Raw genomic sequence first — 16,690 nt, 5'->3', positions numbered from 1 at the left:
GAGAAATTCAAGTATGTGATAAAACAATTCTCTAGGAAGAACAATTAATTAATTACCTGTATTAAGAGAGCTGAATTGTGGTATATATAAGGTAAAACACTGGCTAATTCCAGAGCCATTTTTATCAAGCTTTTGGAACACATAATAAGATTTAGTTGGAGTGTTTAGCCTGTCTTCCTAATTCCATCTACTTAGGCTAATATCAAAATTAATCACACTTCCTGTACTTCCTCTGTCTGGAAGTGGTAATGCCTATTGTTGTGTTAACTGGATAGGAGATTAGAATGTACTGCAAATAATCCTCAAGTAATCAAAAGCCTTTTGAATTTCAGTTTAAACCTGACTAAATTCATTTTTCAAGTTCTTATCAAAAATTTCACAGTCTTCTGATCTATCCACTTCACTTCCAGATTTTCTTAGTATAGACTATCTTCTGAGGTAAACTTATCTTCCCAAGAGTTGATGTACAACATGTCTTCATTTCTTTACCTTCCACTTGCTAATCAATCCATTCTAATCTGGTTTCTATTCTCTCTAGTCCAACAACAATAGAATTCTTCCTGTGATCATCCCTATTACCACTAAGTCATTAAGTCAATGGACTTTTTAGGCCTTTGCCTGGTTGAGTTAGCCTCTCAACAGAATTCAGCTTCTCTGACCATCTACATCCAATATCTCAACAAACAGGTCAGTGCTCCCTCCTCAAGGCAAACACACAAGGAACAAAGTATCCACTCCTCTTCACTCCACAGGATCACCCTCACCCACACCGTTATTTCCCCACAGGGCCATTGCAATAGCCTTTTAACTGCTCTGCCCACATTCACTCTGCTCTCTACTAATCCATCTTTCATACTCAACCAAAGCAATCTTTTCTAAAGGAAAATAAGATCACACCACTTCCCTGCTTAAAACCCTTCAGTAGTTTCCCCTTGCTTTCAGGATAAATACAAAACCACTTATCAAAGCCTATAGGCCTGCATGGTTCTGATCACACCACAGCCCCCTTTTCCCTCTCTGCCCCACCATAGCTTAGTTGTCTTCTTAAGTTACTTTGTATTACATGTTCCCTCATTAGCAAATGATGTTTGCATTGATTGGAAATGCTCTTCCTCTCCTCTTACCCACTTAGCTGGAATTCAATCCTAAAAGTTATATGTCATTGCTTTTTCAGGGAAGACTTCTCTGTCCTCCCAGAGTCAAATCTCCTATTACAAGGACTCATGCTACTATTTCATAAAAATTACCATAGTAGCATTTCACATTTGTCTGTATAATCATTGGATTGTCTGTCTCCATCACTAGACTATAAGTTCAGTGGGGGCTTGGGACCATATGTGATTTTGCTCATAGTTGAATCCCCTGTAGCTGGCTGGCATACTGAATGGCACATAATAGATGATTTTATATATATATATATATATATATATACATACATATATATATTCACATATACCTATGTGAATCTCCATATTTAAAGTCTAAAATGTGTTATTCTAACACCTGGGCTCACTTCAACTTTGCGATCACTTGTACGTTGTTTTTGGAGCATGCAATCCACCCATAAAATAGGCCTACAAATCCCAAATCTTGAAATTCCACAGCTAATGAATGGAAATCAGGGGTTAAAGGAGATATAACTATAAAGTAATAGCAACTACTTTTTATACTATAAGCATGAAGTTTTTTAGACATAGCAGAAGTTGAGTATCTGCTGAACAGATGAATTTTTACATTCAAATACGATACATAATTCGAAGTAAAATTCTGAAGATTGTAGACAGATTCAGCTTAGCTTCTTCTATAGTCTCAAGAAAAGACTTAGGACCAAAGTTTCAAAATTATAGGGAACTGGATTTCAAATATTTTAAGAGAATGAGCTACCCAAAAATGAAATGAGAAAGGCTGCCTTAGGAGGTAATGAGTCTCCATCACTAAAGATTTTCAAGAATCCATACCATTTTCCAAAGATATTACAAAGATATCTCACAAATGTGTGAGATATTTCTGTAATGTAACTATTATTCAGAATAATTCCTTCTGAAAGAACCATGTCTGAAATCTTTTCTCCCACCATGCTTAACACAGTATCTTACACAGGGCTCAGTGGATATTTGCTAATCAAATTAGTTTCTTGCTTTCAGAACCTATGGTAACTCATTTGAATATTTTCCATGTGCCCCATATTCACCCTTTAAGGGTGAATTTAATTTTTGGAAAGAGTAAAAAGACATTAGAAGTCAAATTTGATTAAGAAGGCAGATAAACTAGGCAATAAATTTTGGCTTATAAAAGATTTTTTAAAAGGTAGTGAGATAATATCTGTAGTCATTTAACACTGAATCTGGCACAGGGTAAATGCCCACTCAGTTGTAAGTGTTGTTACTGTTATATACTGAATCTGAGGGCAGATTCTCAAAAAGGAATTAAATAAGTGTAACCTTGTAAGAATAAAAGTGTAATGATTCCTTTTAAAAGAAACAAACTCACTTAGATACGTGGAAATTCTAGGGTGGTACATTCATTAAAATCAAGCTCAGCACTTAGTTATATTATCAACATCACATCTCATTTTTCCAGAACTTTGACTACAGGGATAACTACTTATGTAAAATTTGGCTAAGCATTTTTGCTATAAAGCATTGAATGCAAAATCCTCAAGATTACAGGTTTATCCTATACAAATATTTCTCTCTTAAATACAGATTAAAATCTTTATCCCACAGAGGTGTTCTTTAGGAGCCCTTCAGTGCTGATATTAGCAACCTGACTTTTGCTCCAAAAGAGAGAATATAGAAAAAAAAAAAAAGAAATTGGGACCTTGTCCAGGAAACTCAGATTACAATGTGTATGCTATAATTAGAGTGCTTTAAAAATGTGAAAATGAAGCAAAACCCTTACAGAATGCTATTCCTGGAAAAGTGAATTACTATACATTTGTGAATAAGAGAAGAAAAAAAAAAAAAAAACACCTGGGATCTCTCAGCTAGTTTGACATTTTCCAGCAGGGCGGCTGGATGTCTCCACTGTTGAGGTTTCACTTTCTTCTGCATAGGCTTCTTCGTAATTTTAGTCTCTGAAACATACTCTACACCGGAATCTGCCTCTCCTGTGTTACTTTTCCAGTCTCTATGGTTGACCGAAAGCTCAAAGGATGAAAGAGACTCTTGCATCAGGTCATCACCGGAAGGCCTGATTCTCTGAATTTTTGTATTTCCCTTAAATAACAAAGAACATGCTTTTAATTTTTGGCAGCTGGCTTATTTATAATTAATTACCATTTCCCTTATAATCTTATGACATTAGATGATATTTATTTCTAATAAAAATTATAAAAATCAGAAGCTTAGAATTTTGGCAAATGTATGTTGCAAATACGTTGGCAAATGTATACAGCTGTAATGGCTCATTCAGAATTTGATTTAGCAGAGCTCAGCTGAGTCAAGAAACGTTCTGATTTTGAGGATGCAAAAGACCCCAAATTGAGAATACACTTCCTGACTTCCTCCCCAACAAAGACTTTCTTGCTTTTGGATCCCTGGTGCATACAGGTCAGTAATCTATTCATCTGAAGTTTGGCTGGGGTTATGAATCCCACCATTTGCCTGTTAAGAAATGTGAAGAAACAAAATTATAAAGAGTTTTCCATAATTTTTTGTGTGTGATTGGTATAACTCTAAAGGTTTGAAAAATTTAAAATTTTAGATAATAACAGACATTTGAGGAATATAATATGACATTTAGCAGAAACAAGAAACAATGTAGAAATTACATACACAACATATTTCTAGGCAAATATATATCCAAGGACAAACACACACTCACTCTGATTTTAAATGTATAATTTTATATAATACACAAATATATTTTTTTCTATGAAATATATCTTGAAATATATTGGAAAGAATATACTGAAAAGATACAATTATAAATACATTAAAATATTTAAAATGGTCAATGTCTCCAGGCAGTAAAACAATGGGTGATTTAAATTTTCTTATTTATATTTTATTTTCTGAGTTTTTCCTAATAAACATGTATTACTCTAATAAGAAAAAAATGATGACAGTGAAAAAATATGTAACAGTGCTTCACTTTCTGAACCTATTAAACCATGATGACATTTAGCCCTTGATAAGTCTTATCCTTCATTTGGGAAATGTTACAAATGGCTCAATCCCACTTTAATTACTCACCTTAGGTGCTGAAGTTTGGCAGGTGGTAGTGAACTCAGTGATCCTAATTGTTGGTATAAACTGAGGCTATTATGGAAAAAATCATTAGACAAATGTAAGTAAAAATAACTTTCAACTGACATATTAAAATAATTCAATATTCTTCATTTCTTAAAGAAGTGCCAAGATCACATACTCTCACCAATCATTATTAAGGAGTCCCTTTCAGTTTAGACATAGAGCAATGATGTCTGACTGGTAGTGACTGGACAGTACAAGACAATCCAATGAAGTGTTATAAATCAAATGTCTTAAAAGCAATACAAGGGGCCACTGTATTAAACACTGTCTCCACAGCCCTCATCTCCCCTCTCTGGAGACCTTTTGTCTCCACTTGTAGGTCCCAGCATCTGGAATAAATCTTGACCTTCAGCAACAGCTCTGTATAGTTCAGAGCTCTGGGCCTGAGCTTCAAGGGACTTTTGAGGATAGACTGGCCTTAATTGTGTCCCTAATAACGGAGATGCTGCCTTACCCTCAGCAACCAACTCCTGCCTTGTACTCAGAGGCATAAGTAGAGAGAGAAAGCATTTGTTTTTCCTGAAAAAGAAGCACCTTCTAAGCTAATACTTTGATGTGATAATTGTTACACTAAAATGATGAGATGTTAATGAAATATTCAAAGAGAAGATAAAGAGTAATGTGGGCCTGCACCCCAGACCCAGGGTCACTCCCCTTGGAATGAGACCCCGGTTAGGAAATCTGCTTGCACCTCCTTTTTGGTACACCCACTTTCTTTCGCTGTGCCACAGATGCCATCGTGGTATCTAGCACAGTGTCCACGCTCTCTAGGACAGAAAATTTACTTTGCTCTTGTTAATACCCTAACATCCAAACTGGAGTCCTGACTCCAGTTTGGGTTGGATGTTAAGGGTTGGAGCTGCTGAAAATTTTTCCAGTGTGAATGGCCTGCATAGATGTTGAAATAGGGCCTTTTCCTCTGTCCTGAGATCCAAATGGCCCTTGGTGGCATCTTATAAGTTGTAGGTACCTTTAAGGCAACCCTTCCAAACCTGAATTATTTCACCTGTGTACCTGTACCCAACCCCAATCTGTACTTCCTCGTGCAGTCCCTCTTTTGACTAGTAACATCACCAAACACCCAGACATTCAAGCTAGGCTGTCCTGGGCTAATAATCACTCTCAGTCCACAGGTTTGCATTAGCCTCAAGTCACCTCCCTGTTTAAATGACTTTATTTTCTTTCGTTTGAACTATTTTCTATAACCTCCTCATTTTCTTGCTTCCAGTTTAGAGACTTCTCCAGACCTGTGCCACAACCCCTTTCTACACAATATTATTCACTTCATTAAAATAAGGAAGACAAGAGAGAAGAAGAGGGGGAAAGAGAAGGGGAGGTGGAATTCTCAAACTTGGATCCATTTGCTTAGAATCACCTGGTAAGACTTTTAAAAAAAACTATTGATGCCAAGTCCTTACACCCTGACGTTCTAATTCAATTATGTGGGGATGGGGCCTGGCATCGGTAGTTATTAAAGCTCTCTGAGTGATTCTCATATGCAGTCAGGACTGAAACCACTAGCTTAGAAGACAGAGTCTCATTTCGGTAGCACCTGCCACATGGTGTGGCACACAGACCACATTCAATTCAAGTTTGTTAAATAAAGCCAAACAGCACCTAGAATGACATACAAGCGGCTTTCACATGGTTGCAACTAACTTTCTAAATTCTTCTTCTGAACGTTTTTCCCTCCATCTGACACCCCTTGTTGCCCTCATACACTAAATGCTCAGTCACATTTACTATTCCTCAGGTTCACTTTCATGTCCCCATGCCCTTGTATCACCCATTTCCTTTGCCTGGAATGACCTTTCTGATATTCTCCAGTTGTCGAATTTGACTTATCCTTCAAGTCTCAGTTCAAGTATTACCCACTCCGAATTCCTCCTCCTATTCCCCAAAGGAAAATTAATTGCTTTAACTTCTATACTCCCCTGACATTTTTCTGGATGTTTATATAGATATCTCTCACTATATATACAGATTCACATGGAAAAACATATATTTTTAAAAGTGTATTTTTAAGTCTCCTTATTACTCCATTCTCTATTTGTCCAGTTCATATTCCACTAACAAGTAACCACTGCTACTTATTTCTTGTTTATTTTTCCAGAGATTTGCTTATACGTCATCTATAATACAAGCGTATATACATAAGGTTTCCCTGCTTTTCCGAGGTGGGGAAAAATGGTAGTACATTATACACACAGTCTGCATCTTTCTTTTTTACTTAAGGATATATCCTACAGATCTTTCTCTATTAGTACTTAAAAAGCTTCTTCATTCCCTTTTTACAGCTGCATTGTATTCCTTCCCCACCTCCAGTTAGTTTTGAGATATAACTGTCATACATCATTAAGTTTAAGGTAATGGCTTGGCTTACACATATTGTGAAATGATTACCACAATAAGTTTAGTTATCATCCATCATCTCATATAGATACAATAAAAAAAGAAAAAAGTTTTTCCTTGTAATAAGAACTCCTAGGATCTACTCTCATGATAAGTTTCATGTATATCATACAGTGTTTGCTATACTTAACTATGTCCAAAGGTTTCCTTGAGCTCCCTCCCTCTGACCCCTCCCTACACCTCTTCCTACCCCCATCCCATCCATGGGCAACCACTGATCTGCTTTCTCTCAGCATAGATCATCTGCATTGTCTAGAATTTTATCTTAAGTGGAATCATAAATCTTTTTCATCTGGTTTCTTTCACTAGGAAGAATTATTTTGAAATTAATCCATATTGCTTTGTGGATCAATAGTTCATTCCTTTTTATTGCTGAGTTCTATTCCACTGAATGGACATACCACAATTTGTCCTTTCACCTATTGATAGTCACTTGGGTGACTTCCAGTGTTTGGCTATTACAAACAAAACTACTATGAATCAAGACAGTATGGTACTGGCACAAAAACAGAAATATAGATCAATGGAACAGGATAGAAAACTCAGAGATAAACCCACACACATATGGTCACCTTATCTTTGGTAAAGGCAAGAATATACAGTGGAGAAAAGACAGCCTCTTCAATAAGTGGCACTGGGAAAACTGGACAGCTACATGTAAAAGAATGAAATTAGAACACTCCCTAACACCATACACAAAAATAAACTCAAAATGGATTAAAGACCTAAATGTAAGGCCAGACACCAGCAAACGCGGAGAGGAAAACAGAGGCTGTACACTCTATGACATAAATCACAGCAAGACCCCTTTTGACCCACCTCCTCGAGAAATGGAAATAAAAACAAAAATAAACAAATGGGACCTAATGAAACTTCAAAGCTTTTGCACAGCAAAGAAAACCATAAACAAGACCAAAAGACAACCCTCAGAATGGGAGAAAATATTTGCAAATGAAGCAACTGACAAAGGATTAATCTCTAAAATTTAAAAGCAACTCATGCAGCTCAACATCAAAAAAACAAACAGCCCAATCCAAAACTGGGCAGAAGACCTAAATAGACATTTCTCCAAAGAAGATACACAGATTGCCAACAAACACATGAAAGAATGCTCAACATCATTAATCATTAGAGAAATGCAAATCAAAACTACAATGAGGTATTACCTCACACCGGTCAGAATGGCCATCATCAAAAAATCTAGAAACAATAAATGCTGGAGAGGGTGTGGAGAAAAGGGAACCCTCTCGCACTGTTGGTGGGAATGTAAATTGATACAGCCACTATAGAGAACAGTATGGAGGTTCCTTAAAAACTACAAATAGAACTACCATACGACCCAGCAATCCCACTACTGGGCATATACCCTGAGAAAACCATAATTCAAAAAGAGTCATGAACCAAAATGTTCATTGCAGCTCTATTTACAATAGCCAGGACATGGAAGCAACCTAAATGTCCATCAACAGATGAATGGATAAAGTAGATGTGGCACATATATACAATGGAATATTACTCAGTCGTAAAAAGAAATGAAACCGAGTTATTTGTAGTGAGGTGAATGGACCTAGAGTCTGTCATACAGAGTGAAGTAAGTCAGAAAGAGAGAAGCAAATACCATATGCTAACACATATATATATGGAATCTAAAACAAAAAAAAAATGGTTCTGATGAACCTAGGGGCAGGACAGGAATAAAGATGCAGACATAGAGAATGGACTTGAGGACACAGGGAGGGGGAAGTGTAAGCTGGGAACAAAGTGAGAGAGTAGCACTGACATATATACATTGCCAAATGTCAAATAGATAGCTGGTGGGAAGCAGCCACATAGCATAGGATGATCAGCTCGGTGCTTTGTGACCACCTAGAGGGGTGGGATAGGGAGGGTGGGAGGGAGACGCAAGATGGAGGGGATATGGGGACATATGTATATGTATAACTGATTCACTTTGTTATAAAGCAGAAACTGACACACCATTGTAAAGCAATTATACTCTAATAAGATGTTAAAAAATTATTTAAAAAATAAAAAAAACTACTATGAGCATACAAGGTGTAAGTTTTTGTGTAGATGTATGCTTACATTCATGTGTTTATTTGCTGTCTGTATATCTCCCTTAGTGAAATGTCTGTTCAAATGTTCTTCCCACTCTTTTAGAACAGAAGGAATTTACTACAGTGATTGGTAACAGAAGACATGGAAGAGGCTAAGAAGACTACCAGCAGATGGAAGGTACCCTAGATGTTAGCAAAAGCAGGAAGCTCTTAGAGCCCTCAGGTTGGAGGGACAATAGGAAGAACTGATAGTACCAGTTCTATAGGGCAGAAGCCCAAGTACAGTGTGGCTCAGCTGAGTCCTCTGTTTAGAGTCTCAAAACTGCCTATTTTTTAAATGTGTTGTGTGTCTTATTATTGAGTTTTTAAAGTTCTTTATACATTCTAGATATCAGTCCAGATCAGATAGAGTTTTGTAAATGTTTTCTCCCCGTCTGTGGCTTGATTTTTTGATGTGTCCTTTGAAGAGCAAAGTTTTTAAATTTTGATGGAGTCAAATTTGTTAAATTTTCTTTTATAGCCCATGCTTTTGGTATCATATTTAAGAAATCTTTGCCAAATCCTAGGCCACTGAAATTTTTTCCCACGCATTCTTCTAGAAGGTTTATAGTTTTAGGTTTTACATTTGGCCTATGCTGCATTTCCCATAATTTTTATTTGGTTTGAGGTAAGAGTCAAGGTTCATTATTTTGAGGTATATATGACTATCCAAGTGTTTTGGTATCATTTGTTGAAAAAGATTATTTCTTTCTCCCAATGAAATGTATTGGTCCCGTTGTTGAAAAACAATTGACCACAAATGTATGAGTCTATTTCTGTACTCTTTATTATGTCCCATGGCTCTATTTGTCTCTTTTAACACCAATACCAAATTGTCTTGATTACCATAGGTTTATAATGCCTTGAAATTAGATGGTGTCAACCCCACCAACTTTGTTCTTTTTCAAAGTTATTTTAAATCCTCTGCACTCCATATGAATTTTATACATTTTACAATTTCTACAAAAAAAAAAAAAACCACAAACAACTAGCTTGGATTTTGATTAACATTGGGTTAAATCTATAGACCTATTAGAGAGAACTGACATGTTAACAATATTGGGTCTTCAAACTCATGAACATAGGTTATCTCTCTATTTATTTGCTTTATTTAATTTTTTCATCAGTGTTTTGTAGTTTTCAGTGCAGGTCTTACTCATCTTTTGTCAAATTTTTCCTGAAGTACTTCATGTATTTTAATGCTACTGGAAATGGTATTATATTTTAAAATTTCAATTACAATTGTCTGATGCTAGTAAGTCAAAATAGTTGATTTTTATATACTGATTTTGAACCCTGCAACTTTGCTAAGCTCATTTTATCAATTCCAGTAACTTTTAAACAGATTCCATTCAATTTTCTACATAGACTATCACATCTGAAAAGAACCAGTTTTACCTCTTCCTTTGCAGTCAGAATGCCTTTTCTTTTCTTCTTTCTTGTACTTCTAGAACCTCCTGTAAATGCTGAATTGGAGTGATGACAGCAAACCTCCTTGTCTAATTCCTGATCTCAGGGGAGAGATTGTAGTCTTTCACTAGTAAGTACAATTTTTGCTGTAAGGTTTTTGTAGATGTCCTTTATCACACTGAGGGAGTTTTCTTCTGTTCCTGATTTGCTAAGAGTTTTGTTTTTTTTTTTATCAGCAACGGATGTAGTTCCTCCTTTTTTGTCATTTATATCTTACTGGATTTTGTTTCCTTTTTGTTTATGATATTTATATGTTATATATTTATATGGTGCCATATTCATATTTTACGGGATTTTCTTTTTTTTGTAGATATTTAGCTATGCTACTAGTTTGTTTCTTAAATACATCATTATAAGAGTTAGGTTTTCCAGGACTAGCTCTTTCCCAGAATTTTCTATAGGAAGGGTAGGTAGAGGATAAGAGTTTAGGCAAGTTTTTTTTTCCACAAGCAAAACCTCTTTTCTTCTAATCTTTATCCAAAAATCACTGCTTCTGCAAATATGGCTTTTTGGAGTACTTTCATATGCATTCCACATCTTCTACTTCTGTGAACCAAAGCAGGTTCAGTAAGGTTCCTGTTGCCTCCCAGCTATTGTAGATAAAGGCTATAGCTTTTCCATCTCCAGATGAACCCTTCTTCAGTAAGTGTATTTGTGTTAATTCTTTAGAGGTGCTATTGCTGTGCTCGTCTTTCCATTCCTCTTCCTTTCCTCCTGTGGAGCTCCTGCATTATCTTGACTGCTTTTGGCAGCACTGCAGTATTTTGGTATATGTTTCCTAGCTTGACTGAAATTGGAGTTGCATTTTTGTTTTCTGTTTTCTTGTTGCTCTTAGAAGACTCCCAGGAAAAAAACAGGAAGATGCTACATCTATATAGCCATATTTATAGCAGAAGCCTCCTATATCCCTTTCTACCTATATTTATCATGGTATGTATCACACTGTCTTATAGTTATGGTAATACGGGTATCTCTCTCAACAGACTGTAAACTCTCAAAGTCAGTTTTTATCTGTAGTATCTATCACAACGTTTAGCACTTTATAGGTACTCAATAAAACGTTGGTGATTAACAGATGCTCCCAGGGTCTACTGCTCATCTCTTCCACTGTTGAAACACTGCCACAAGTCTATTCTGCACTCATAATGTGACTGAACTTCTCTACTACCTGTCAGATGTTATCACATCTTTGAGATGCTTTATATTAAATGCCAGTGTCTTGTTCCTAATATAGCTAAATGGATTGAGCCTAGCCTAGTAACAATGTATGATACACTTAAATCATTTGGGTTTGTATAATTTTGGTGCTAGCTTAAAGATAATTACTTTTGGCTATAAAATTTTACTGTAATGAGTTTTGACCTGAACTACTAATCTCATCACTAGAGTTGTGAGTAATAAAAAAAATTTTTTTAATTCCATTAGTTTTCCTCTTTTTATATTCATTTCAGAGTTGTGTTTCTACAAAAGAACTTCAGACATCATAGAAAAACACAGCAAAAATGTCTCAACTAGGGACTTCCCTGGTGGCCCAGTGGCTAAGACTCCACATTCCCAATGCAGGGGGCCCAGGTCCATTCCCTGGTCAGGGAACTAGATCCCACATGCCGCAACTAAGACCCGGTATAGCCAAATAAATAAATAAATACAATATTCAAAAAGAAAATGTCTCAACTACATTTTGAATAGAAAAATATCAATAATGTTGGCACATCTTTGTATTTCTTTGCAAAACAGAAATCCATGTAACATAGCTAATCCAGTTCAAATTCTGTCTCAGTTACTTAATGAGTAGTTGTTTACTAGTGGTATCACCTTTATCATCACCATCACCTTTTCAGATTTCAAAGAATCATCATCACCCTAGAAACCTTTCTAATATCAGTATTTATTTTTATATGACACTCATAAACTCTCCCGGCAAGACTGTTACATTTCCTTACATGTTTGGAAAGTCCTGAAAATCACAGATTCAATAGCAAAAGCTGCATAATATGAAGTATCTCTGGCAGCAGAAAACCTGAAGGAAGCTTAACTCAGGAATAAAGAAGAGAAAGTCTGTGGTGCATAAGCATCGTGTGGGGAGCTGTGCAGAAATGCAGATTCTAAGGCTTCTGTCCCACAGATTCTTGTTCAGTCAGTCTGCTGTAGATCTCGGGAATCTGCATTTTTACAAACATGTGACATTCTTACACAGATGGCCCAATCATCATAGACTCACAGCCCTGGAAGGCAGGGGATTCTCGCTTTTAATTTTATATCCATGCTTCGTGGGACTGTAGAGAAAATATTTTTATGTTTCTGCACCGTGAAGGCTTTCTGATCAAATTTTACCAAAACTTGAGACCTAGCCTAGAAGAACAAATCTTGGAATTTAATTTATGACTAATTATTAGTGAGAGAGCATCTGAAGAAATTTACCTCCCTGGAGGTATGTGTTTACATTTTAAGGAAGGAATGAGATCTGGGGCCATGGAGACATAGCCGAAGAAGCTAGTCTTATCTTGCCCCCAAAATATTTATTTATATTCCAAAGGGTAAGAGTAAGAACCCAGAATCCTTCTCAAAGAGCAAAGAAGTGTGCTTGTCTGTCAGGGGGTAGTGTAGGGCTAGGGAGATGGCCGTCCCTCTCCTATATAAATATCCAGATTCATTTCTTTCAGAGTTCCATGCTAGTGGTACAAACTCCAGTATATGTAGGATAGCATACGATCTGCCTCATCTCATCCGTTGCCCCAGGGGTACAAATTAGGGCAAAAGGGAATCAGCACGATTATTTGCTATAATTAAATAATGATCTGCTCTGCTCCAGAAACCTCATGTTTGCATTCAGAATAAAATTAATATATATAGATATTTTAAACTTAGCCTGTAAATGAAGATGGGCAACTAATACGCATAGGCTCTAAAATTGGATGTGTCTTCATAAATATCTAGTCTAATCCCCTTTTACTGAGCTGGAGGGGGAGGGGTATACTAGGATCAAGGACTAGTGACATCAGACAGACCTGAGGTCACTCAGCTTATAAACAGCAGAGCCAGGACCTGAAGTTAGGTATTCTGACAGCAGGCCAGTGTACTATCCGCCATATTCTGCTTCCACAGCCTCCTTCTTCAAGGAGCCCCTAAGCATCCCTCCCTCTGCACAGCTTTCCAAAATGATCACTGCCCTCCAACTCTGCCTAATATAGTCAGAGCTCCTCAAAAAGTAAAAAAATCTGATTACCATTAGTTATTAATTACCCAATTTCTCCCACACTGAAGAGCTATCAATCCAAACTGAAAGCAGGAGAGCAGAGTAGTTCAAACAGCTTTGAACTGAGAATTAATCTCATTTTTAATTTTTTTTGGCCATGCTGTGTGGCATGTGGGATCTTAGTTCCCTGACCAGGAATCGAACCTGTGCCCCATGCCGTGGAAGCACGGAGTCTCAACCACTGGACCTCCAGGGAAGGCCTTCAATCTCATATTTTTGATCTAGCTCTATTCCTACCTTGTTTCTGTGACCTCAGCCAGAGAGGCAACATAGTCTAGTAATAGAATGAGGGGTCTGGAGCTTGACTGTGTCAGTTGAAATCACAGTTCTGCAGATTCCTAACCCCACACTTGGCAAGTTACTTCTCTGTGTCTCGGTTTCCTCGTGGACAAAACAGGACTCACAACAATCATAAGGATTCAATGAGTTGGTATATTTAAAGCACGTCATAGTTCCCTGATAACTCAGTGGTTAAGAATCCACCTGCCAATGCAGGGAACACAGGTTCGAGTCCTGGTCCGGGAAGATCCCACATACCGTGGAGCAACTAAGCCCGTGCACCACAACTACTGAGCCTGAGCTCTAGAGCCTGCGAGCCACAGCTACTGAGCTCGTGTGCCACAACTACTGAAGCCCGCACACCTAGAGCCTATGCTCCACAACAAGAGAAGCCACCGCAATGAGAAGCCTGCGCACCGCAACGAAGAGTAGCCCCTGCTCGCCGCAACCAGAGAAAGCCCAAGCGCAGCAACAAAGACCCAATGCAGCCACAAATAAATAAATAAATAACTTTAAATAAATAAATAAAGCACCTCTAAGGGGGGCACATTGTAAGTGCTCTTATCATTTAATCCTTCCATTCACCCTTCTCATTTAAGTTTCCACATGTATGTAATATGTACATTTAGAGTAATCATTCAGGGTAGTTTTAGAATTCACCAAAATATACATAACTATGGAAATCTTAGGGAAGAAACTGGAGAGGAGAAGGGAATTGGACATACAAAAACTATGCAATTATCTTTTACTACAAAAAACCTGCTGTGATCAAACGGTACAGTATATACAGAACCACGTGGCAGATAAATCATGAAGCAAATGAAGTGTGAGCTTCAGGACCCCTCCCTTACACAGGGCCCTGTGTCTCACTTCGTGTTTATAACTTTGCACCTTCTTTTTTGAAGGGGATGCCCCAAAATGTATAAACCTCAGACTCCAAAAAACTAGATCTGCCCTTGTTCAGAAGTATTTCAAATAATAGTTATTTTCAAATGCCAGGTATTACTACTAGTGGTCTCAGCTAGAAGACCTTCTTGAGGATTCTCAGAGTAGAGGAAGGATGATTCTAGACCACTGCAAAGCAAAAGTCATGGACAAACTTCAGTTATTTCTCTTGGATTGGATTAGAACCCCCCAGTGTGTCAAGAGACCCCATGTCCTTTGTTAGAAGGCTGGGCCCAGCCAAGCAAGATTGACTGGAGGAGTGGGAGGTTAAATCATATACTGGTAAGGGACAAGGTGGAAAATGTAACTCAAGTGAGATTAAGTTTAAATTCTGCTTAAGCCTACAGGAGTTAGGACAGAAGAATGATACAGATTCAGATCAAGAATATGATCAGGAAAAAAAAAAAGAATATGATCAGGAGACAAAGACTTAACAAGGTTAAATTGAGGGGCACAAGCTATGGAGTTTGAGTTCAAAATCAGAAAAATCATGAGGTACATTTCCTTAAACTGAATTCAAAATGTAAAGTTGGGTCCTGAGTAAGAAGTGAGATTAGGTCTAACAGATGAGAAACAGTATTCAAGCTCAGAGGGGAGGGCTCAGGAGGGCTGGTGCTCAGAGGTACAGGCTCAGACACACAGGGTTCCTTCAGAGGGAACCAGAGAGTAGCCTGCTCTGCAAGGAAGCCAAACACCTGAACCTCACTCTGAGAAGAGTCAGGAAACAGGCCCTGAGGTGCATCTGGGATACGAGGCAGCCTCTGACTGTTCCTGATTAGTACGTGCACTCATCAAAAACTGGTTGTGGATAGAGTTCAGGTGCTTATGGGCACTGATCAAATAGGTGTATTTGCAGTGAAACCCAAATTAGTATTCTCTGCAGTGAAAATCATTCAGGCAACACACCTAAACCTCTCCTTCTCTCTGCGTCTCTGCAGATGTGACTAAGAATGGCTGATTGACATGCAGAGAGGGAAGTAATGCGGCAAGACTGCCAGCCACTGTCAAAGCTACTTCTGTCCTTCTCAGAGGAAGGATGAGCTCCCTCTGGAGTTCCTACTGTCCCTCAGCAACAACGTTTGGTCACTTATGTGAAACCCAGGAGCAGACAACAATGGATGGCATTCCTTGGTCCCAACCTCCAGGACAAAACAGGGTGACTTATGAAGCCAGGAGCTGGGACTGTCATAGACTGCCCACACCACACTGTTCCCTGAAGCCAGGCTGTTCTGATGCTCCTATCACAGGTACTATCCTGGTTTGTTTAGTAAACTACAGTGCTGTTCTGTCAGGTAGTGTGACATCAGCTCCTCAAGAAACGATGAATAAGAAAAAAATTTGACGGACCATTTTCTCATACCATATACAAAAATAAACTCAAAATGGGTTAAAGACTCAAATGTAAGACCTGAAACCATAAAACTCCTAGAAGAGGCTTCCCTGGTGGCACAGTGATTGAGAGTCCACCTGTCGATGCAGGGGACACGGGTTCGTGCCCCGGTCCGGCAGGATCCCACATGCTGCAGAGTGGCTGGGCCCGTGAGCCATGGCCGCTGAGCCTGCGTGTCTGGAGCCTGTGCCCCGCAACGGGAGAGGCCACAACAGTGAGAGGCCTGCGTACCGCAAAAAGAACAAACTCCTAGAAGAAAACATATGCAGTAAACTTTTTGACATCAGGCTTAGCAATATTTTTTTGGATCTGTCTCCTCAGACAGGGCAACAAAAGGAAAAATAAACAACTGGGACTACATCATACTAAAAAGCTTTTGCACAGCATAGGAAACCATCAACAAAAGGAAAGGCAACCTACTGAATGGGAGAAGATATTTGCAAATCTGACAAGGGGTTGATATCCAAAATATATAAAGAACTTACATAACCTCAGTATCAAAAAAACCCCAAACAACCCAATTAAAAATGGGCAGGGAACCTAAATAGACATTTTCTCAAAGAAGACATAGAGATGGCTGATCAAC

At 38.0% G+C, this 16,690-nt stretch overlaps 1 protein-coding gene across 1 annotated transcript in view; it reads right to left on the bottom strand.

Moving 5' to 3' along the window:
• The window catches only part of MORC1 (MORC family CW-type zinc finger 1), a 185,422-nt gene that overhangs the window by 55,698 nt on the left and 113,034 nt on the right, over positions 1 to 16,690 (bottom strand). Inside the window, 3 exon segments of the mRNA XM_024735327.1 lie at positions 2,725 to 2,776; positions 2,971 to 3,218; positions 4,197 to 4,262. Coding sequence (XP_024591095.1) covers positions 2,725 to 2,776; positions 2,971 to 3,218; positions 4,197 to 4,262 — 366 coding nt within the window.

This window comes from Neophocaena asiaeorientalis, unplaced genomic scaffold (assembly GCF_003031525.2).
Source record: "Neophocaena asiaeorientalis asiaeorientalis breed wild unplaced genomic scaffold, Neophocaena_asiaeorientalis_V1.1 scaffold136, whole genome shotgun sequence".
NCBI classification, from domain to species: Eukaryota; Metazoa; Chordata; class Mammalia; order Artiodactyla; family Phocoenidae; genus Neophocaena; species Neophocaena asiaeorientalis.
Note: the sequence above shows the minus strand (reverse complement) of the source record. Positions and strands in the feature narration are given on the sequence as shown.